The following is a 17034-nucleotide window of genomic DNA, read 5'->3' as shown; positions in this document are numbered from 1 at the left end:
CAGAAAAAAGTTATGTGCAAATATATTCTGAAATACTATTTTAAAAACTGATATTTTTCCTTTACTAATAAATTGTAGAGATTGTATAGCTTTTCTCGCAAAAATGAAAGAATACAATTTTATAGAACAACTAATTTGAAACTAAACAAAAAATAAATAATCTGATTTAATAAAACCAGGAGATATTAGCGTATTCCGAAAGGCTTTGAAAAATATATTCAAGAGGGGGTGGGGAAGGAAGCACAAGGGGGAAAGTCGGGGACTTTTGTAAAAATACATGTTTAAAGGTCTTCTAACATCTGTGAAAAATTCAGCTTCCGGGGAATTAGTTCCGACACAAAACCTTCATTGACTGGGCTATATATTACGACGCACGTGGCGAGCTGATTTCAAAACAATGCCTATATTATTTATATGCGAGATGATGTTATGATGGTTACGAGAGCCCTTTCTGACTTGTGCATATGACAAATTTGTTTCTCCGTCTGGCAATTCTAACCACTTCGTTGGTTTGATGAATGCGCCCCATAGAAATGTAAGAAAAAGTGTAACCTTTTGACTTATTCGCGAAATATTTGTGAGCAAGCAACCGCGCGAATACATGGTTACTATGTAGGTATATACCTACATCGATTGGTATGATTATGTCCATTTAGCAAAAGCGGCCTTAAAAAAAAAGGTCCAGTTAACGCCAGCTCCCGGCACACATACCGTTGTTCCTAGCCGGCTCCTTTTATAAATTATTTAATCTTCCCAGGCATTGATTTAGTTTAGTGAATTGAACAAACCTCTATCTCGTGTCTCTTTCATACTCATGCGAAACATCGTAAATTTTTTGAAATGGATTCTTTTTCGCAAATGGTTTTGGTTGGGTAAATAAAAATTTCCTGTACCAACGCGCGCGGAGCTGCGTGAAATGTCTTTTGTACGTATTTTTTGCAATGAAATTGTGTATTTTTCAGCCGTTTTCTACGATTATGTAATTATAGGTACCATAAAAAATTTATACAGATTAATATTACTTATATACGTTCGCAAACCAATAATTCATCTCAATATTATAAAGCATAACGTGTTAAAAGTGTTTTATTAGACGATATTGAAAATAACACCATCTATCGGCGTAAAGTTTCGAAAAATGTTTTGAGATGGCCCTTAAATTCTCAAAGCTATCCAGGCCTACCACCTCGGCTACGCAATTCTTGACTGCCTCGTTAGACATTAATTTTGTGACCTTTGGACAAATATTAAATACCTTCCAAAAGTCGCAACCAAGGATGATATTAGATTTGATCTCTGGCATGACTACAAAATTGAATACTTTCTCCACGTTATCGAGAACTACTGGAACCGAAATTTTATGAACACACATCACTGTATGACCCGTTGCAGAAGTGAGTGTGAACTTCTTCCCCAGATTTGAAAGTTTCAAACCTAACTTTAAGAAATGACGATGAAAATTGTTACCAAAAATGGAGACATGTGACCCAGTATCAAGAAGGCCAGAGAATTCCGAACCCAGAACCCGGAAGATGATGTGTGGACGGCCATCCCTGTCGGCCGCACGCACCACCTTCGAGGTCCAAAGGCTCTCGAAGAAAGCTCTGGTTTCAGCCAGCACAGCAACCCGATGCCTGGAAGTGATGTCAGCGAACGATGTCGACTCGTCGCTCGCAGACAGGACCCCCAGGGCATCTAGTTTTTTGAACGCCGGCAGTTGCATGAAGGCGCCTTCACACCAGGGCGACCGCAGCGAAAGCATCTCACCTCCCTAGAATTCACGTTAGACGGGCTACGATTATTGAAATCAAAAGATTGCCGAAAACTCCTATTATTGGGATTATTTAAATTATTATGGTTAGCAAAACGATCTGGATTTAAATTAGGATTACCAGAATTATTCCTAATATTTCCTCTGGGTGAAGCATTATTAAAAGATGAACGATTTGCGTTTTTATTGTTACTGTTCGCTTCAGCAGAGGAAAATCTGGAATCTGAGCGACTGTCAGCCAACTCAATCATTTTCCCCAACTTCTTTAGAGAATTCACATCCGTAATTACAGAAAGAGATAGTTTCTGAATATACCTAGGAAGCATGTTACATTGTAAAATTTCAAGAATTTCATCGTCAGGCAACTTTGTGATGAATCAAGGTCTCTCCCGAGGTAGATGATATAATCCGTCATAGTAGCGCTATCTGTCGGCACAGTCGCATATGAATTACAGGGAACTGCATACAAAGGTGGGGGAGTTTCCTTTAGGGTTGCGACGAAAGGGGAAGGCGTGACTTTCTGACAGGACAAAGGGAATTACAGATAGGGGGCGTGTTTAGGTTTTGATTTATATAGCATCGACCTTGGAAATATTCCCACAAAATGAATAGGTGAACGAACGGGGCTAGGATCAAGGTTAAATCACTTGACATTCTAGGAGTTCACAACCTTTTTTGAACGCATAACTTCACTCGGACGGAGCGAGATTTGGTAGCAACAGGCCTGTTACTCGAGGTTAAAAGAAGTAAGAGGGTTGCCAATTTCAGACACTTGAGAGAGTTGATTTTTGGGAAAATTTCGAACATGGTTCTGCGTCATTTAGTCGGTAATAACCATTATCGAAAGTACTTAATTTTATACGTGGCTTATGGAAGACGAAAATACATTAAAATTAATGTATAGACGCTTGGCAGAGGAATTATGACCGAGTACATACGGGTTTGTTATGAAGGGAACTTGAGACCTCTGATTGATGCGAAACGAGTTGAGGGACGGAGAGAGAAGATAGGCGTGTGACAAAATCATTTGGGCCAACACCCATAATTGCAGGGAGGAATCGTGAAAATTCAGTAATAGTTCTTAAAATGAAACTGGCCAAAGAAATAAACAGGTTATCAAACCGATGCGATCTCGGACGAAAGGCAAAGGGTGAGCGACATGATGTGTACTGGGACATTTCAACTAGAACAAGTACCGAAAAGGCCTTAGGAACTTGGAATAATCAGTGAAAAGTGTGATTACTATACTAAACTACGAAAGGGGAAGGTGAATAAATGTGCAATGTAGGAGGCGACCTTACGCAAGGGACTTATCATACGGAGGAAGGGGAATGGTTGTCAGAAGTGATCGATTCGGGATGTAAAGGGAGGAACGGACGTGTACAGCATTCAATTCGACAAAAGGCGAGTTGCGAGTTCTATTTCCACACGGGAGAAAGAAGATTAAAGGTAGGCTGTAGGATATATCCACGAAAACGGAAAGTTAAGAGGAAAATTTTGATTAGTTACGCGTAAGGGGACGTCTTAGCGCACTAAAGGAAAGGTCATCAGAACACACATCACGGACCAAATAGGAACGCGAAAAATTTAAATTAGAAAAACAGGTCAATTTTGACGGATTATAAGGCACCTGCAGGATGGGGCAAGCTTCAGAATTTCACCAGTACGGGCCTGTGTTGTGAGACGGCAGATGCCCATTTTTTCTGAGAAACGCAGAAGGGTAAGTCTGATAAGTTTTAAGTCACACAGAGGATATTGTGCGAGAAATATAAGACCGTAACGCTTCAATAAAGGTTGGATCGCAATGACAAGCGTAGTTAATTACTGCTATAAGACATCATGCGCGGGCACAAATCGAGATAGTTCGTCACAAGTCGCCGAGGACCTTTTAAGGGAGTATACGCGCCGCGCTAGGAGAAATTATCACTTTGATAACTTATCCCGGACTTAGAGATTTTCTGGTCAAAAACATACAGTTCAATTCAGTGTTTGAAGAAATTAGACTCAGTGTCCTTGACGTAATAATTAAATTCAGGTTGAAAAGTTTAATTGGTCTAAATGAATCGTAATTAAAATTAATAATCGCTAAAAATTCCTTATCGGATAAAGTGGAACGCGATTCTTTTATGTTTTAAATAAAGCCACGGATTATAAACGAGTTGTAATTAAAATTAATAAACGTTAAAATTCCTTCTCGAATAAAGTTGAACGCGATTGTTATGGATTCAAATAAAGTCACGGATTATAAAATGAATTGTATTAAAATTAATAAGCGTTAAAATTTCTTCTCGAATAAAGTTGAGCGCGATTGCTATGGATTCAATTAGAGTCACGGATCATAAACAAAAGATTGTGGTCAAAAGATAATAAACCAAAAATATTCTTCTCGGAAAAAATTAAACGAAAGTGATAAAACTTTAATTGGGAGCTTCAATGGAGCCTCGGATTAAAGTCAAATTATAACTGAAATCTATATACCTAAGTATCTTGCTACCGCGCTTTGGGCTCGATCGAAGCCGTGTTACAACGAAATTTTTCAATAACTACCAGGTTAGGGAGGAGATATCGAAGCACATTCGTTGCGGCCGGTAGAGAGGGTAACACAATAAAAATTAGGAAAATAATGTTGAGGATGTATCAGGTGGAGGTAAAGATATTATGTATAAGCTCAGGGTAGATCTAGTGATATTCGCGAACACCCCGCCCAAAATGGCAACGGTTGTGTAAAACCCAACCCGGATGTTGTTATTTAGCGGATAGGGGCTGGGTAAGTGTTTTATTTCCAATTCAATTCAACCAAATTCCCTGGATGGACTTGGGACGCGTGATGCTGATATTTGCCGACTGACAGTTACTACTAATCCACTTTAATATGTACATAAAACCAACATGTCAATTTTCAGGATTCCCCGACAAGATCAATATAATTACCCTCAAGCCTTACCCCATTCCCAAATTTACCCCTCGAGTAAACTTCATAGTTGGGTAATGTCTGATAGCGTCGCTGCAAATCCGTATCACACAAATACGGACTAGACAGAAGGATTTTTTTTCTCACGCTATCACGTGAGAGGGGTTGCCAACGTGGACGAATCAGGCCAACGAAGCGCTGGAGAACTACTCCCTCTAACGGGGCCGTGTAGAGTCAAGGGCGCGAAAGTGGAATGGAAATTATGAAGCCAACTGGTAATGAACGAGAACACGGCCTGCAGTTGGGGCGTTTAGAATGAAAGCACTTTGGACGTCTGTGAAAATCCACGTGGAGGGCGGCGGCGTGAGATGACGTGGGGATAAGTCCGCAGCACTATCACATTATCCAATGATGTCGACCGAGAGGCTGATGTAAGCCAACTGGAACGCTCCCTTGGCGGAATTACAGCAGCTTCTTTGAGGTGAACTGTAGGTCTGACGGCACGTGGGAGTTTGAGCTTCATCAGGCAAAACCTACACGACACACTTATCGCGTTAGTATCATGATATGGGATGCAATTACCTTCCCCATCTAGACTCAGTAAAGTAGTTCGTCCGGAGGAATGGGCGTTGGAGCGATTTCGGAAGTGGCGTGATGACTTAATTCGCTTTCTCTTGGACGTGAATGCATCCGACAGGTCAGGGTACCTTTATGAAATGGGTCGCCAGCTGTGGGGTATAGTGTAGCCACGTCGGAGTCAGCGTTTGATTTCTGATCACCATCCACCGTTCTCGTATTTGGTCAGCGGAGGAGCCAACGTAATTTGCAAAAAAAAAAAAAACATTTCGATCACATAGTTTACCCTTCCTCTCCCCCCCCCCCCCTCTCGTCCCTTCCATATAAAAGATTAAGTGTCGAATAACAAAATTAATATATGTAAAACAGAATGAAGGCGACCCCGGAGCTGAGATGGTGAAAACCGTCGCACTATGCATGTCAATACCATACTATACTAATTTGTGCAATAACGAAACTATTTCATGTCCTCGGATTTATTTAAGGTAGGAAAGAGCTTAAAAGGAAAGGTTTACAATTGATTACTACTGTATTAAAGTTAGGGGTACTGTAGGAGACGAGAGTAGGCTAAACGCGCGGTCTTATAAGAAAGTTTTTAAAATTTCAATGGTAAAGGGATCATTCACTCTAATTTAAACGAACCAGGATTACCACAAATATATGCATTAATAGCCCGTTCATATCTCATATGAATTTCAAAACCAAAAAATACACAACGCTGAAAAAGGGGCATTATTGCGAATTAAATCTTAAGATCTTCTGCCGTATGTTCCATACGGGGGTCGAAAGACTTAGCTAGGGTTTCTTCTTAAGGTAGTCCTCTAAGGGCGCCACCAACAGCTTAGGAAAGTCGAAGGGCAATGACCAGGATGTTACAACATTTTGCAGATCAGACAGGAGAAATAACCATTATTTCAAATAGGTATAAATGTAGAAGAATGGAACCATTACAACTTAGAGGTCAAGCGATTATTTAAGAGTAAGACACGAGTAATGAAGCACCCAAGGTTTTCCTTTTGTTGCTGAAACGTGGCTCTGATCTGCGCTAGGAGACGTCTTTCATGGTCCAACAACTCAAATTCATCTTTCAACGCGACAACAATGTCTGCCCAGGAAGAGAACGAGTCGCGATTTACTCTAAACCAATCCAAGGCACTACCTGAAAAGAGTTCCACAGCAGAAGAGAAAAGAGAAATATTACTTACATTTCGAGAGATAGCTAACTCGTTGACCCTTTCTATAAAATGACGGACATCGCCGGAACCGTCAAAAGTTAAATTCCATTTATGTACGGGAACCGGGCCTGACGAAACCGTCGAATTATGAACCGGGGAGTCCTCGTTTGGTTTCGACATGATGACTTTCAATTTCGTTTGGCTTCTAGTCACAATTGGAGAATCCGTCATACCTACACAACTATGTGGGTAGAAAATATAGTTAGGTCACAATAAAACATACAACAAAATGTCACACAAATTGCTATGTAAAAATAAAAATAAAAATATGTGCGACAACCAAGTGTCGACACAGATGAGTAAAGAGACGAAACGTCTGTGAGTTGGGTCGAGATAACAAGACTGCATAAAGTTGAAATTTAAAATATACCCGTGGACACGATTCAATTGAAAAAGTCACCGACCACCCAGAATCTACAAGAGACCCTCCAAAAAGAGATTGACATACTGGAACGTAAAACATAGCATCACTTATATCTGTAAAAAAATTTTAACCAAAAACAGGAAATAATATTACAATGAGGATGAACTTGCATATTCTCGTTAACTAGATTCTACCAAAGTCGGGCGCCAATTGTAACATTTAATCTTACCTTCATTGAATACTTCTCACAAAGGAACTCAAGATATATGTGGGTAGATTAAAAGCATGCACCAGTAATAAAACTCTTATATCAAATATAAGATTTATTTTATAAAATGCGGTTTCTAAACACATAGAACTAGAAAATGATAAAAGAAACAAGAGACTCAATATAAAGTTTATAACTCAAGGCGTGTCGATACATAGATGGCTCGATAGTTAAAAATGCAAGTCATGTCAGTTGAGGAATTTTTACAAAGAATAAATGATGCTATGAAATAAATGGGCGCCAGCTCGGAATTAGATAAATCCGAACAAATTTATAAATTATAAGTGTAATCCCTACAAAACTAAAAATATGTCAATCTCAATTTGAAGAGCCTCTTACGTAAATTCAGGGTCCGCCAAGGTCGGTAAGCCTTCCAGTGTTCCTTGTCACACGAGTTTCGAACCACAACTGACAGAACCAACAATTCAATGAAGCGCAGCGCCTTCCAGAGTAGTTCGCAAAACAAGACGGCAACTTAAGAATGCTGACTGTCGGAAAGGTAGGTACTTAAACGGCGAGACTGCTACAAGCTATGTTACTTCTTAAAAATACTACATAATTTTCTAATCTGATCTACCATTCTGGTTTACTATAACTATATGATCTATCATCAGAGGATGATAATTTGATTCCTAACTTATTATAAACAGTAACAGCACTAGCATATACTATTGTATGAAGATCTAAAAAACTAATTTCATCAAAAATTATTTTTGGTAAAATTATGTTATTTAATTCAAAAATTAATTTAGATAATTTCTTTGACGTATGCAATTTTGGTAATTTTGGTCTAACTGTTGGTTCTACATCTATATATCTGTTTATATTATTATGAAGTAAGTTAGCTAATTCTATTATATTATCATCAAAAAAAGTTTAAATTTGCAATGTTGATTTCCCTAAGATTATAAATAACGTCTAAGTTATTTGAATTTACTGTAATATCATTGGACATTTCGACTAGAATATTATCCAAACTATCTACATTCAATGTATTTGATATGACATTACTTGTCTTAATTTGTTCTAAATTATTTCCCATTTGCAATCTATCTGCTACTTCTCTTTTAATCTGTTCTAATGTGACTACAGGAATTAAATTATTTTTGAAAATTGCTCGCTTTTGGTCTGCTAATCTTTGTTCGTTTACTTGGGCAATCGGATAATTTTGTGAGAAAAGTGAATGTAATTTTTTCCTATATAACAACATATCTGTTTCTAGTTTGGTTACATAAAAATATGAACGAACAATGAACATATTGACATCGTTCGTCCATTTCATACGCTGTCTAGGAATACCTGCTTTTGTTTTTTGGGGTCTTACACCCGTATTCAGAGTCGATCCTTAAAGTTGTCTATTTTTTTTTTCTTTTTTTTTTTTTTTCTTAAGTCGGAGGCGGTTTACTTAAGTTCCCCGCGAGCACTTAGGCCATAGGCCCATTGTACTATCTCCCATTTTACCTCATTCCCTTGCCAGTAACCCGGTCCCTTTAATGAAGTTCACCAGGGCTGTCATTGGATATGTGGCGATGTCTTCTGGTTCCACACTGTGTCTTCCCAGGTATCTGAGCCTTATTCCCAGCAGAGCGGGACATTGGCACCATAGGTGAATTGGAGTCTCTTCCTCCTCTTCACATTTCCTACAGATGTTGGTGTTTTCCACTCCCAACAGTTGCATGTGTCTCCTGAGATGGCAGTGTCCCGTTAATAGTCCTACCAGTTCCCTCAGTGAGTTTCTGTCCATATCGAGTAGTTGCCTGGTTCGGTTAGGGTCCGGTCCGTTTATGAGTATTTTAGATTGCCTCATTCCGGGTGCCTTCTTCCATTCCTTCCAGTGTTGGGATTTGACCCACCTCTTGATATGTAGTTTGGTGTGGCAAGCTGCAACTCCTACGGCCGGCTCGGATCCCGCAAGTGGTGCTTTCGCCCCTTTCCTTGCTAGTTCGTCAGCCCGCTCGTTGCCCTCAATACCTTTATGTCCTGGTACCCAGAGCAGGGTTACTTTATTGATGGTCGCCAGTTCTATAAGGATAGTCCTGCATTCCATCACCAGTCTGGAGTCGCATCGGTTACTTTCCAGTGCCATTAAGGCCGCCTGGCTATCTGAACATATATTTATGTTCTTATTTCTGTACCCGATACTCATATTCTCCTGTGCGCAGGCTAAGATGGCTTTCATCTCAGCTTGAAACACAGTGCAGTGCATTCCTAGAGGTATACTGAGTTCCCTCTTAGATCCCTGTAGACAGACCCCGGCCCCTGTTCCTTCCTCCATCTTGGACCCGTCTGTGAACCAGATTAGTTCCTGTTTGGAGTTTGGACCTGGGACCGTGTCCCATTCCTCCCTTGTGGGGTACTTCACTTTAAACAGCTGTCCGAAGAAGTATTCGGCTTGTTTGCCGTCCTGCTTCATCCCAGCCGTCGGACTAATTGCCCTCAGTCTTATTCCTATCTCCGTGTGACTGTTTCTGGGCAACTCTCCTCTCCATTGGCCATTGCAATGTAACCTGTAGGCTGCCGCCATCGCCGCCCCCTCTATTTCTATGTTTAGTGGGGGTAGGTTCAGCAGCACTCCCATGGCTAGTATTGGAGTGGTTCTCATGGCTCCTGTGATGCTTCTGCATGCAAGTCCCTGTATGTGATTGAGTGTGACCATCACTGTTTTCAGTGTTGTTCTCCTCCACCAGACCAGGGCTGCGTGCATGATCCTTGGTTTTACAACGGCTGTGTAAAGCCATTGCATCATTTTAGGTTTGAGACCCCACGTTCTGCCGCAGATTCGCCTAGTTGCCCACATCAGAGCACAGGCCTTTCTGCCTACAGTTTCCACCTGGTTTTTCCAGCTCAGTTTGGCATCTATGATGACTCCGAGGTACTTAACCGTGTCAGAGGGTTCTAATTCCTTTCCATAGAAGGTTGGATTGCTCCATCCTTCTAGTTTCCTTTTACGCGTAAAGATTACTAGTTCTGTCTTGTCTGGGTTGACTGACAGTCCTGTTTCTTCACACCATTCTTCCACTGTTGCCAGTGTTGACTGTATAAGGCCTCGGGTTGTGTCTGCATCCCAACACCTTATTATGGTTGCAATGTCATCCGCATACCCTTGCGTATATAGGCCCCTGTTGTTGAGTTTCCGGATGAGGTTGTCCACCACCAGGCTCCACAGCAAGGGTGATAAGACCCCTCCCTGTGGACACCCTCGTGTCACCAGCACTTTGATGCTTACCTCACCCCTTGTCACCGTAAGTATCCGGCCTGAGAGCATGTTCCTCAGCCACCTTCTGGTGGTTTTGTCGAGTCCATGTCTTTCTGCCGCTTCATCAATGGATTTAATAGTGGTGCAGTTAAATGCTCCCTCTATATCCAGGAATAGCCCTACCGCCAGTTCCCCAGTCGCTTGTGCCTGCTCCAGTTTGTACACCAACCTGTGCAGTGCCGCGTCGACTGACTTACCTGCTTGGTAAGCAAATTGTAACTCGTGGAGGGGCTTCTCTTTCAGTGCCCCGTCCCTTATGTGCCTGTCCATTAGCCTCTCCATTGTCTTCAAAAGAAATGAGGTGAGGCTAATTGGGCGGAATGCACCTGGTTGGTCGTAGTCAGCTCTCCCCGGTTTGGGTATGAACACTACCCTTGTCTTCCGCCATGGTATGGGGATGTATCCGAGGGCACAGCATGCCCTCAGGATCTTCGTCACCGGAAGTAGGATTGTATCTAGGCCCCTCTGTAGAAGTGCCGGAAAGATTCCATCCTCTCCTGCGCTTTTAAAAGGGTCAAACCCTCTGATTGCCCATTTAACTCTGGAGGGAGTAACTATTTTAGCCGCAGTGTCCCAGTCCTTACCTTCCCGTGTAACTCGGGCTGGTGGTAGACCGGTGTCATCTGCTTCTAACTTTTTGTAGCCGGGAAAATGTTTCCCCAGCAGTACCTCCAACTCCTCCTCCCAACTGTTGGTAAATCCTCCATCTGATTTTTTGAATGGGCCTTTTGCTGCCCCTGGGTCTTTTGCAAGAATTTTTTGGATTCTTGCAGTCTGTGGGATGGTTTCCACCTCCCCACAGTATTTCTCCCAGGAGCATGTTTTGGCTTTCTGGATTGCCACCTTGTACTCTTTCTGGTATTGCTTGTGGGCATCCCAGTTTCCTGACTTTTTGGCCTTGTTGAAAGCTTGCCTTACTATTTTCCGTAGCTCCTGCAGTCTTCTGCTCCACCACGGTGTTTTGTCCCTGGTACTTGTCTTCAGAGGGCAGCTATTTTCGTATGCCCTTATCATTGAGTCCCTCAGTACTTCTACTGCGTCCTCAATTTCTTCGGGGCAGCCGTATTTAGCTGGGAATCTTGTCATTCCTATATTTAGTTCCTCCGAGTATCTAGTCCAGTCAGTTGCTTTTGGGTTCCTATATGTATCGGTCCCCGTTTTGCTTGTTTCTCCCTCTAGTTTAAATTCTATGTGTCGGTGGTCCGACAGGGATGGTTCGTCCGATACTCTCCATCCTGAGACTCTCAATGTTCCTAGGGTCAGGTCTATCACCTCCTGTCTGTTACTTATAACGAAGGTGGGTTCCCTACCTCTATTAAGAATCTCAAGGTTCACTGTCATCAGGTATTCCAGGAGGTCCTGTCCTCGTTTGTTGATGTCCGTACTCCCCCACACAGTGTGGTGCGAGTTAGCATCTGCTCCGAGTATCAGTTCCCTACCCTTCTCCCTGCAGTCCTGGACGAGTCTCGTTATTTCCCTTGAGGGTGGTGGTTCCACAGAGTCATAGGGCATGTATGCTGATGCCACAACTACTTCCCTGCTTCTTTGGTCCAGCGTGACCTGTAGCTTCACAGCCACTAAGTCCCTACTGCAGTGTTCGGGTAGCAGTGTGCCAGGTATCCCTCTGATGAGAATACAGGCCCTGGGTCTGTCCCCCGACTCGTTATAATAGAGTAGACCTTGGTTCATGTTTAGTCCTCTGACCTTCCCCCTATAAGTCCAGGGTTCTTGGATCAGCGCGACGTCCACACTGTCCCGGGTGACTCTACTGCTAAGCACTGCAGTCGCTGCCGGACTGCGGTGCAAGTTTATTTGAATGAACTGTAAGTTTTTAGCCATTACTGCCTAATCCTTGGGTCATTCCTCCTATTTACGCTCCTCGGTGTTAGGAGGGCGCACCGTGAAAGTGGCCTTCCTTATCCCGACATGCGCTATTTTCCAGGTCCCCTGATGGTCCCTGCATTTCCACGTCTGGATCCCCTGGGGGATCCCGCCGCGTTGCGTCCGTCGGAGGTCCTTCTTTACGGTTCCCAGAGGGCCCCTCAAGGGAAGAGTCCACCAGGGTGGTCCCATCTCTCCTCTCCACTTCCTCTTGGTTCCTCAAAGGCCCCAAGAGGGATGAGTCCACCGAGGCGGCCTCAACTCCTCCTTCCACTCCCCCTAGGTTCCTTAAAGGTCCCTCGTCAGTGTTGTCTTTGTTTTTGCAGTCCATATTTGGTCCCACGAGTATCTAGGGAAATAAAAGGTCCACCCCAGCAGAGCCCCGAATGCCGGGGTAAGGTCTGTATACTCCGAGATGCGACCTTGTGTCTCGGAGGAACCGTTCGTGACACTGTTCCCCAGTGTCATTCAGCCCTGAGCACGGTATCCCACACCTTAGCTTGGGATGGCTATTGCAGGTCGTGTTTCCACTCCCTGAGCGATGGGTTCGCCACACTCCCTACGCTAAAAAGTTGTCTAAGTCAAGTGTCAGCCTTACCTAAGCAAAGGTAAGAACCGTCCTTACCTTTAACGCTTCTATACAGAGTCCACACTTTGAGCTTCCTTTCCTCAGGTAGAGACCTTTTGTCTACGCCGAAAGAAAGGTGTGACGTCATCCGAAACTTGTCGATGTCCTGCTTCTACGGAAACAACATGCCCCGTTTTGGGACAATCTGTGTGTTTATCTATGCTGTTGTCTATGGATTTAGTTCAAGCGTCTGTCGTAAATAAGTAAATAACATCGGCCTGTCAAAAGTTTCTGTTACATCTTCAGTTGAGTGTCTCGAAAGTTTCCTTTTTAAACAATGAATTCTCGTATTATAATCACGCCGAGTGAAAGGCAATGTTTATTAGATTTAATAAACACATATCCTGCCGTTGCCAGCATTTCGACTAATCATCTGCAACTTGGCGAGAAGAAAAATGCGTGGGCCAAGTTGACAGATGATTTCAACTCAATCGCCGGCAATCAAAAGGTTTGTATCTTTTGTAATTGAAATACTAACTAGCCATCACGCCGTTTCCCCACAGGGATACTCTTTTTTCATTCATATACATACTCTTCTATTGTTCCGATTCCGTAATACTATTATAATACTGTATTATTGAATTCCTTCTTAGCGGACCCAAGCGCAGCTTAAGAAATGCTGGGACAACATTAAGTCAAAAAGGAAGATGGAGCTCTGCGAGGAAAAGAGGAGCAGGATGAAGACGGGAGGGGGCAGGCTGTCGCCAACTGTCTCTGATGAGCATCATCCCGTTGACAGCGTGCTGGACTTGGCCACCAACGTTGAACTGAGCTTTAGCAACGACAGCGATCGCGGTTAGTTTAAGAAAGTTATGTGAAATATTTTGGCTACTTGTTTATTTAACTTTGACCTTATTTCTTATAAAGTATTGTTTAAGTTTCAGATACCGCTGTGCCCAGCACCAGCACGTCTGCTTTATTCAGCATGCCATGGACTGACCAGTCGACGGAAGTGCCGGTGTTTGGTAAGTCAATTTTTGATAATATAATTGATTCTTATCAATTCAAAATGTGATTTGTTGTTAGATGGTAGTGTTCGCATTTCTCTGTAGGAACTTATTACATAATTTTATCAGTTGTCATGCTAAATCTTAAATAATTTTCGAGATAGAAATATTGCAAAAGTGTTTTTAATTTTCAGATATAACAAAAACACCGGAGGAAAGTTCAACGCCCCAGCTCAAGACGAAGACACGTCGCATTATAGCCAAGAAAGGTGACTATATTTACCTCTCTATTTGCTGTGATTACTTGCATTTTCGTACAAAGGTTCAAATAATGCTCGGAGTTCGGAGAGCTTTACTTTAACCTCTCGTTTTCCACCATAAAGAAAGAGGGGCCCTGTTGAAGATGCTGTGTGGGGAATGTTTTTGAGGAAGGAGTGAAAATGGGTCTTGAAGAGACCAATGTTGTAGGAGGGAGGAAAAACAGAGGCCAGCAAATCGTTCCACAGCCGAGCTGTTGATGACAAATGTCATCCGTGTACATGCAATGAATATGCTAATATCGATCACTTCGTCGGTAATCTGGCCTCATACAAAAGATGCATTAAACTTAATTTGTTTGCTAGTAGGTACCACGATAATACATCATGTAAACATAATATGCCTACCAGTACTGCACTCCAAAACTATTTAATGTACTAGAAATCATAGGTACTTGAAAAATTTATCAAATCGGATGACATAATCCAGGATTTCTTACTTTTTATATTTAAATCTTTGTGGGTACCTTTTAGAGATAATTTATATTTCTACATTTTTACTGTTTTTTTTCTTACTTTAAATTTTAATTTTTACTTGTAATTTATAGTTTGCACTTTATATTTACTTTACACTTACTTACTTTACTGTGTAAATAAATAAATATGTTGGGCGCGTGTTTGGCGTGTTTCCCGACTGTGCACTATGTCATGGGGCACAGAGTGTTATTTACACAAATAAACCTGTTATTTACATTGATGACTAATCAGCTTGCAATTTTGTGTTGTTTCACTAATCAGCTTGTAATTTTGTGTTGTTTCAGACTTGATACCATCTAGTGGGCAGGTGGTTCGGGACGAGGGCCAAGTGCGTTGCCTCAGAAGCACCAATCTAACAAAGTACGATGAAGAAATGCACGTAGTAAGGATGGAGACTGCCCGGGAGCAGAGAGAGACTGCCCGGGAGCAGAAGGAGACTGCCCGGAAGCAGAGGGAGACTGCCCAGGAGATTGCCCGGGAGCAGATCGAGACTGCCCGAGAGCAGAGGGAGACTGCCCAGCAGATTGCCCGGGAGCAGATCGAGACTGCTCGGGAGCAGTCGAAAGGAGCTCGTCTGCAGAACGAACTTATAGAACTACAAATAAGAAGAGCGAAGGCAGAATTGGAAAAAGAGCTCGCCAATAAATAAATATGAATAAAAAATATATTAATCTCCAATAAATGTTTTATTTATTTTCCATTCTGTTTCAATTTTTTTGATAATGGACATTATTAATACATACATAGGTATATATTTAAGATAAACCCTTGTGCTCTTTCATAATTCAATACACAGCATAATTATAACATATTATAAAAAATATGACTTCACTACTCATTACATTAGATAAGGTGTCCTTTCACAGCATGACATTACACAGCACAATTACTATGCATTAAAAAATATGACTTCATTAGTCATAACATTAGATATGGTGTCCTTTCACAGTTCAATACACAGCACAATTACTATACATTATATATGGTGTCCTTTCACAGTTAATTACACAGCACAATTATTATACATTAGATATGGTGTCCTTTCACAGTTCATTACACGGCACAATTACTGACGTCACTATTCATTACATATATGGTGTCCTTTCACAGTTCATTACACATCACGTAAAATGTCTTTGGATAAATGCATCTCTTATCGTTCTGCCTGAAGCAGACTGCACCACCGAATTGACAGGTATATTTATACCCTCAAACCGCCCAAAATGCTGGTCGTTTGACGATATACATAAATTATGCAAAATGGCACACGCAACGATAATGTTTGTAGTATTACTTAGTTTATTTTCTAATTTCCTCCTCAGACAAGGAAATCTCCTCTTCCATACACCAAATAATCTTTCGACTACATTCCGTGTGGAAATTTGCGCCTTATTATATTTTTCTTGCCCTTCATTTGCAGGATTTAATACTGGTGTGAACATATAATTTGTCTGGCCATATCCGCTGTCCCCGAGAAGAATGCCTGTAATCCTTTTCTCCTCAAACTTTAGGCGGCACGCGCTGTTTTGAAATATCCTGGAATCGTGGGTAGAACCAGGCCACCTGGCAACTATGTCCAAAAATTCCAAACGTGGACCTGACACAGCTTGCACATTCAAGGAGAACCATCCTTTCCTGTTGCGAAAAGATTCCCCTATTGTTCGGCTTGGGCTCTTGATGGCAATGTGTGTACAGTCAATACATCCGACGACTCCTGGAAATTGGGCTCTTGAATAGAAGAGTTTCCGATTTTCAGCGTAGTCCTGGGGCCGTTGAGGAAAATGAATAAATTCAGTTATCCGTTGCGCCAATCTGGAGGAAATCTTTTGCACTACTCTGCTGGAGGTTGGTTGGCTCAGTTTGTGTAGATCTCCCGCAACAATCTGGAATCATATAAAAATATGTAGGTAGTTAATGAACATTGAAAATAATACAAGATGAACACTCCATCTAGATATTTTGTACATCTAAGGGCATCTGGTTAATTTTAGGTTGACATCATGTTTTCATTAAATAATATATGCATTCTTTCATTCTTTGTCGATTTCAAATCAGTACAGACATAATGTAAATAACAAGTTTCAGCATCACAAAATGTAATATTTTCGTTTCACAAAAGTAGAACATAATTTGACAATAGATATCTAGTAAAAAAGACGCATTTACCTGATAATTACCAGTAGCGTAGAATCGCAGCGCGATAGCTACCTGAATAACAGGAGGTATGGGCAAGCCTCTATTATTAACTAAAGCGTAATTCGGAAATAATAGAGGAATTAATATATGCATTACAGTTGTTTTCTCCAACCGATAACGATCCTTAAATTGCCGGTCACTGTAAAACTCCACGGGATTTTCAAAATCGCGTAAATAACGCCGCACGCTGCCCATATTGTCCGTGCC

General features: G+C 41.7%; 1 protein-coding gene across 2 annotated transcripts; it reads left to right on the top strand.

The window, feature by feature from the left end:
• Positions 1-13136: 13136 nt before the first annotated feature.
• On the top strand, positions 13137-15296 carry LOC149409149 (uncharacterized). Of its 2 annotated transcripts, none has more exons than XM_089650076.1 (5): positions 13137-13338; positions 13484-13685; positions 13775-13855; positions 14032-14106; positions 14916-15296. In XM_089650076.1, exons 1-5 carry the CDS (start codon positions 13168-13170, stop codon positions 15278-15280), a joined length of 894 nt encoding a protein of 297 aa, XP_089506202.1. In that variant the 5' UTR covers positions 13137-13167; the 3' UTR covers positions 15281-15296. The 2 variants fall into 2 exon arrangements, with proteins under 2 accessions (XP_089506202.1, XP_089506201.1); XM_089650075.1 differs by having other exon boundaries at positions 13769-13855.
• The last annotated feature ends 1738 nt before the right edge of the window (positions 15297-17034 follow it).

This window comes from Hesperophylax consimilis, unplaced genomic scaffold (assembly GCF_061612785.1).
Source record: "Hesperophylax consimilis isolate HC1 unplaced genomic scaffold, BYU_Hcon_1.0 scaffold_34, whole genome shotgun sequence".
Taxonomy (NCBI): Eukaryota; Metazoa; Arthropoda; class Insecta; order Trichoptera; family Limnephilidae; genus Hesperophylax; species Hesperophylax consimilis.
The sequence above is the reverse complement of the archived record's forward strand: the minus strand, read 5'-3'. Positions and strand labels throughout refer to the sequence as shown.

Excerpts from the sequence above, each read along its gene's own strand:
- LOC149409149 (XM_089650075.1), top strand. The coding sequence starts at position 13,168 with ATGAATTCTCGTATTATAATCACGCCGAGTGAAAGGCAATGTTTATTA. Across the intron at positions 13,686-13,768 it reads TAGCAACGACAGCGATCGCG|TTTCAGATACCGCTGTGCCC; the intron begins GTTAGTTTAAGA and ends GTATTGTTTAAG. Across the intron at positions 13,856-14,031 it reads GACGGAAGTGCCGGTGTTTG|ATATAACAAAAACACCGGAG; the intron begins GTAAGTCAATTT and ends TTTAATTTTCAG.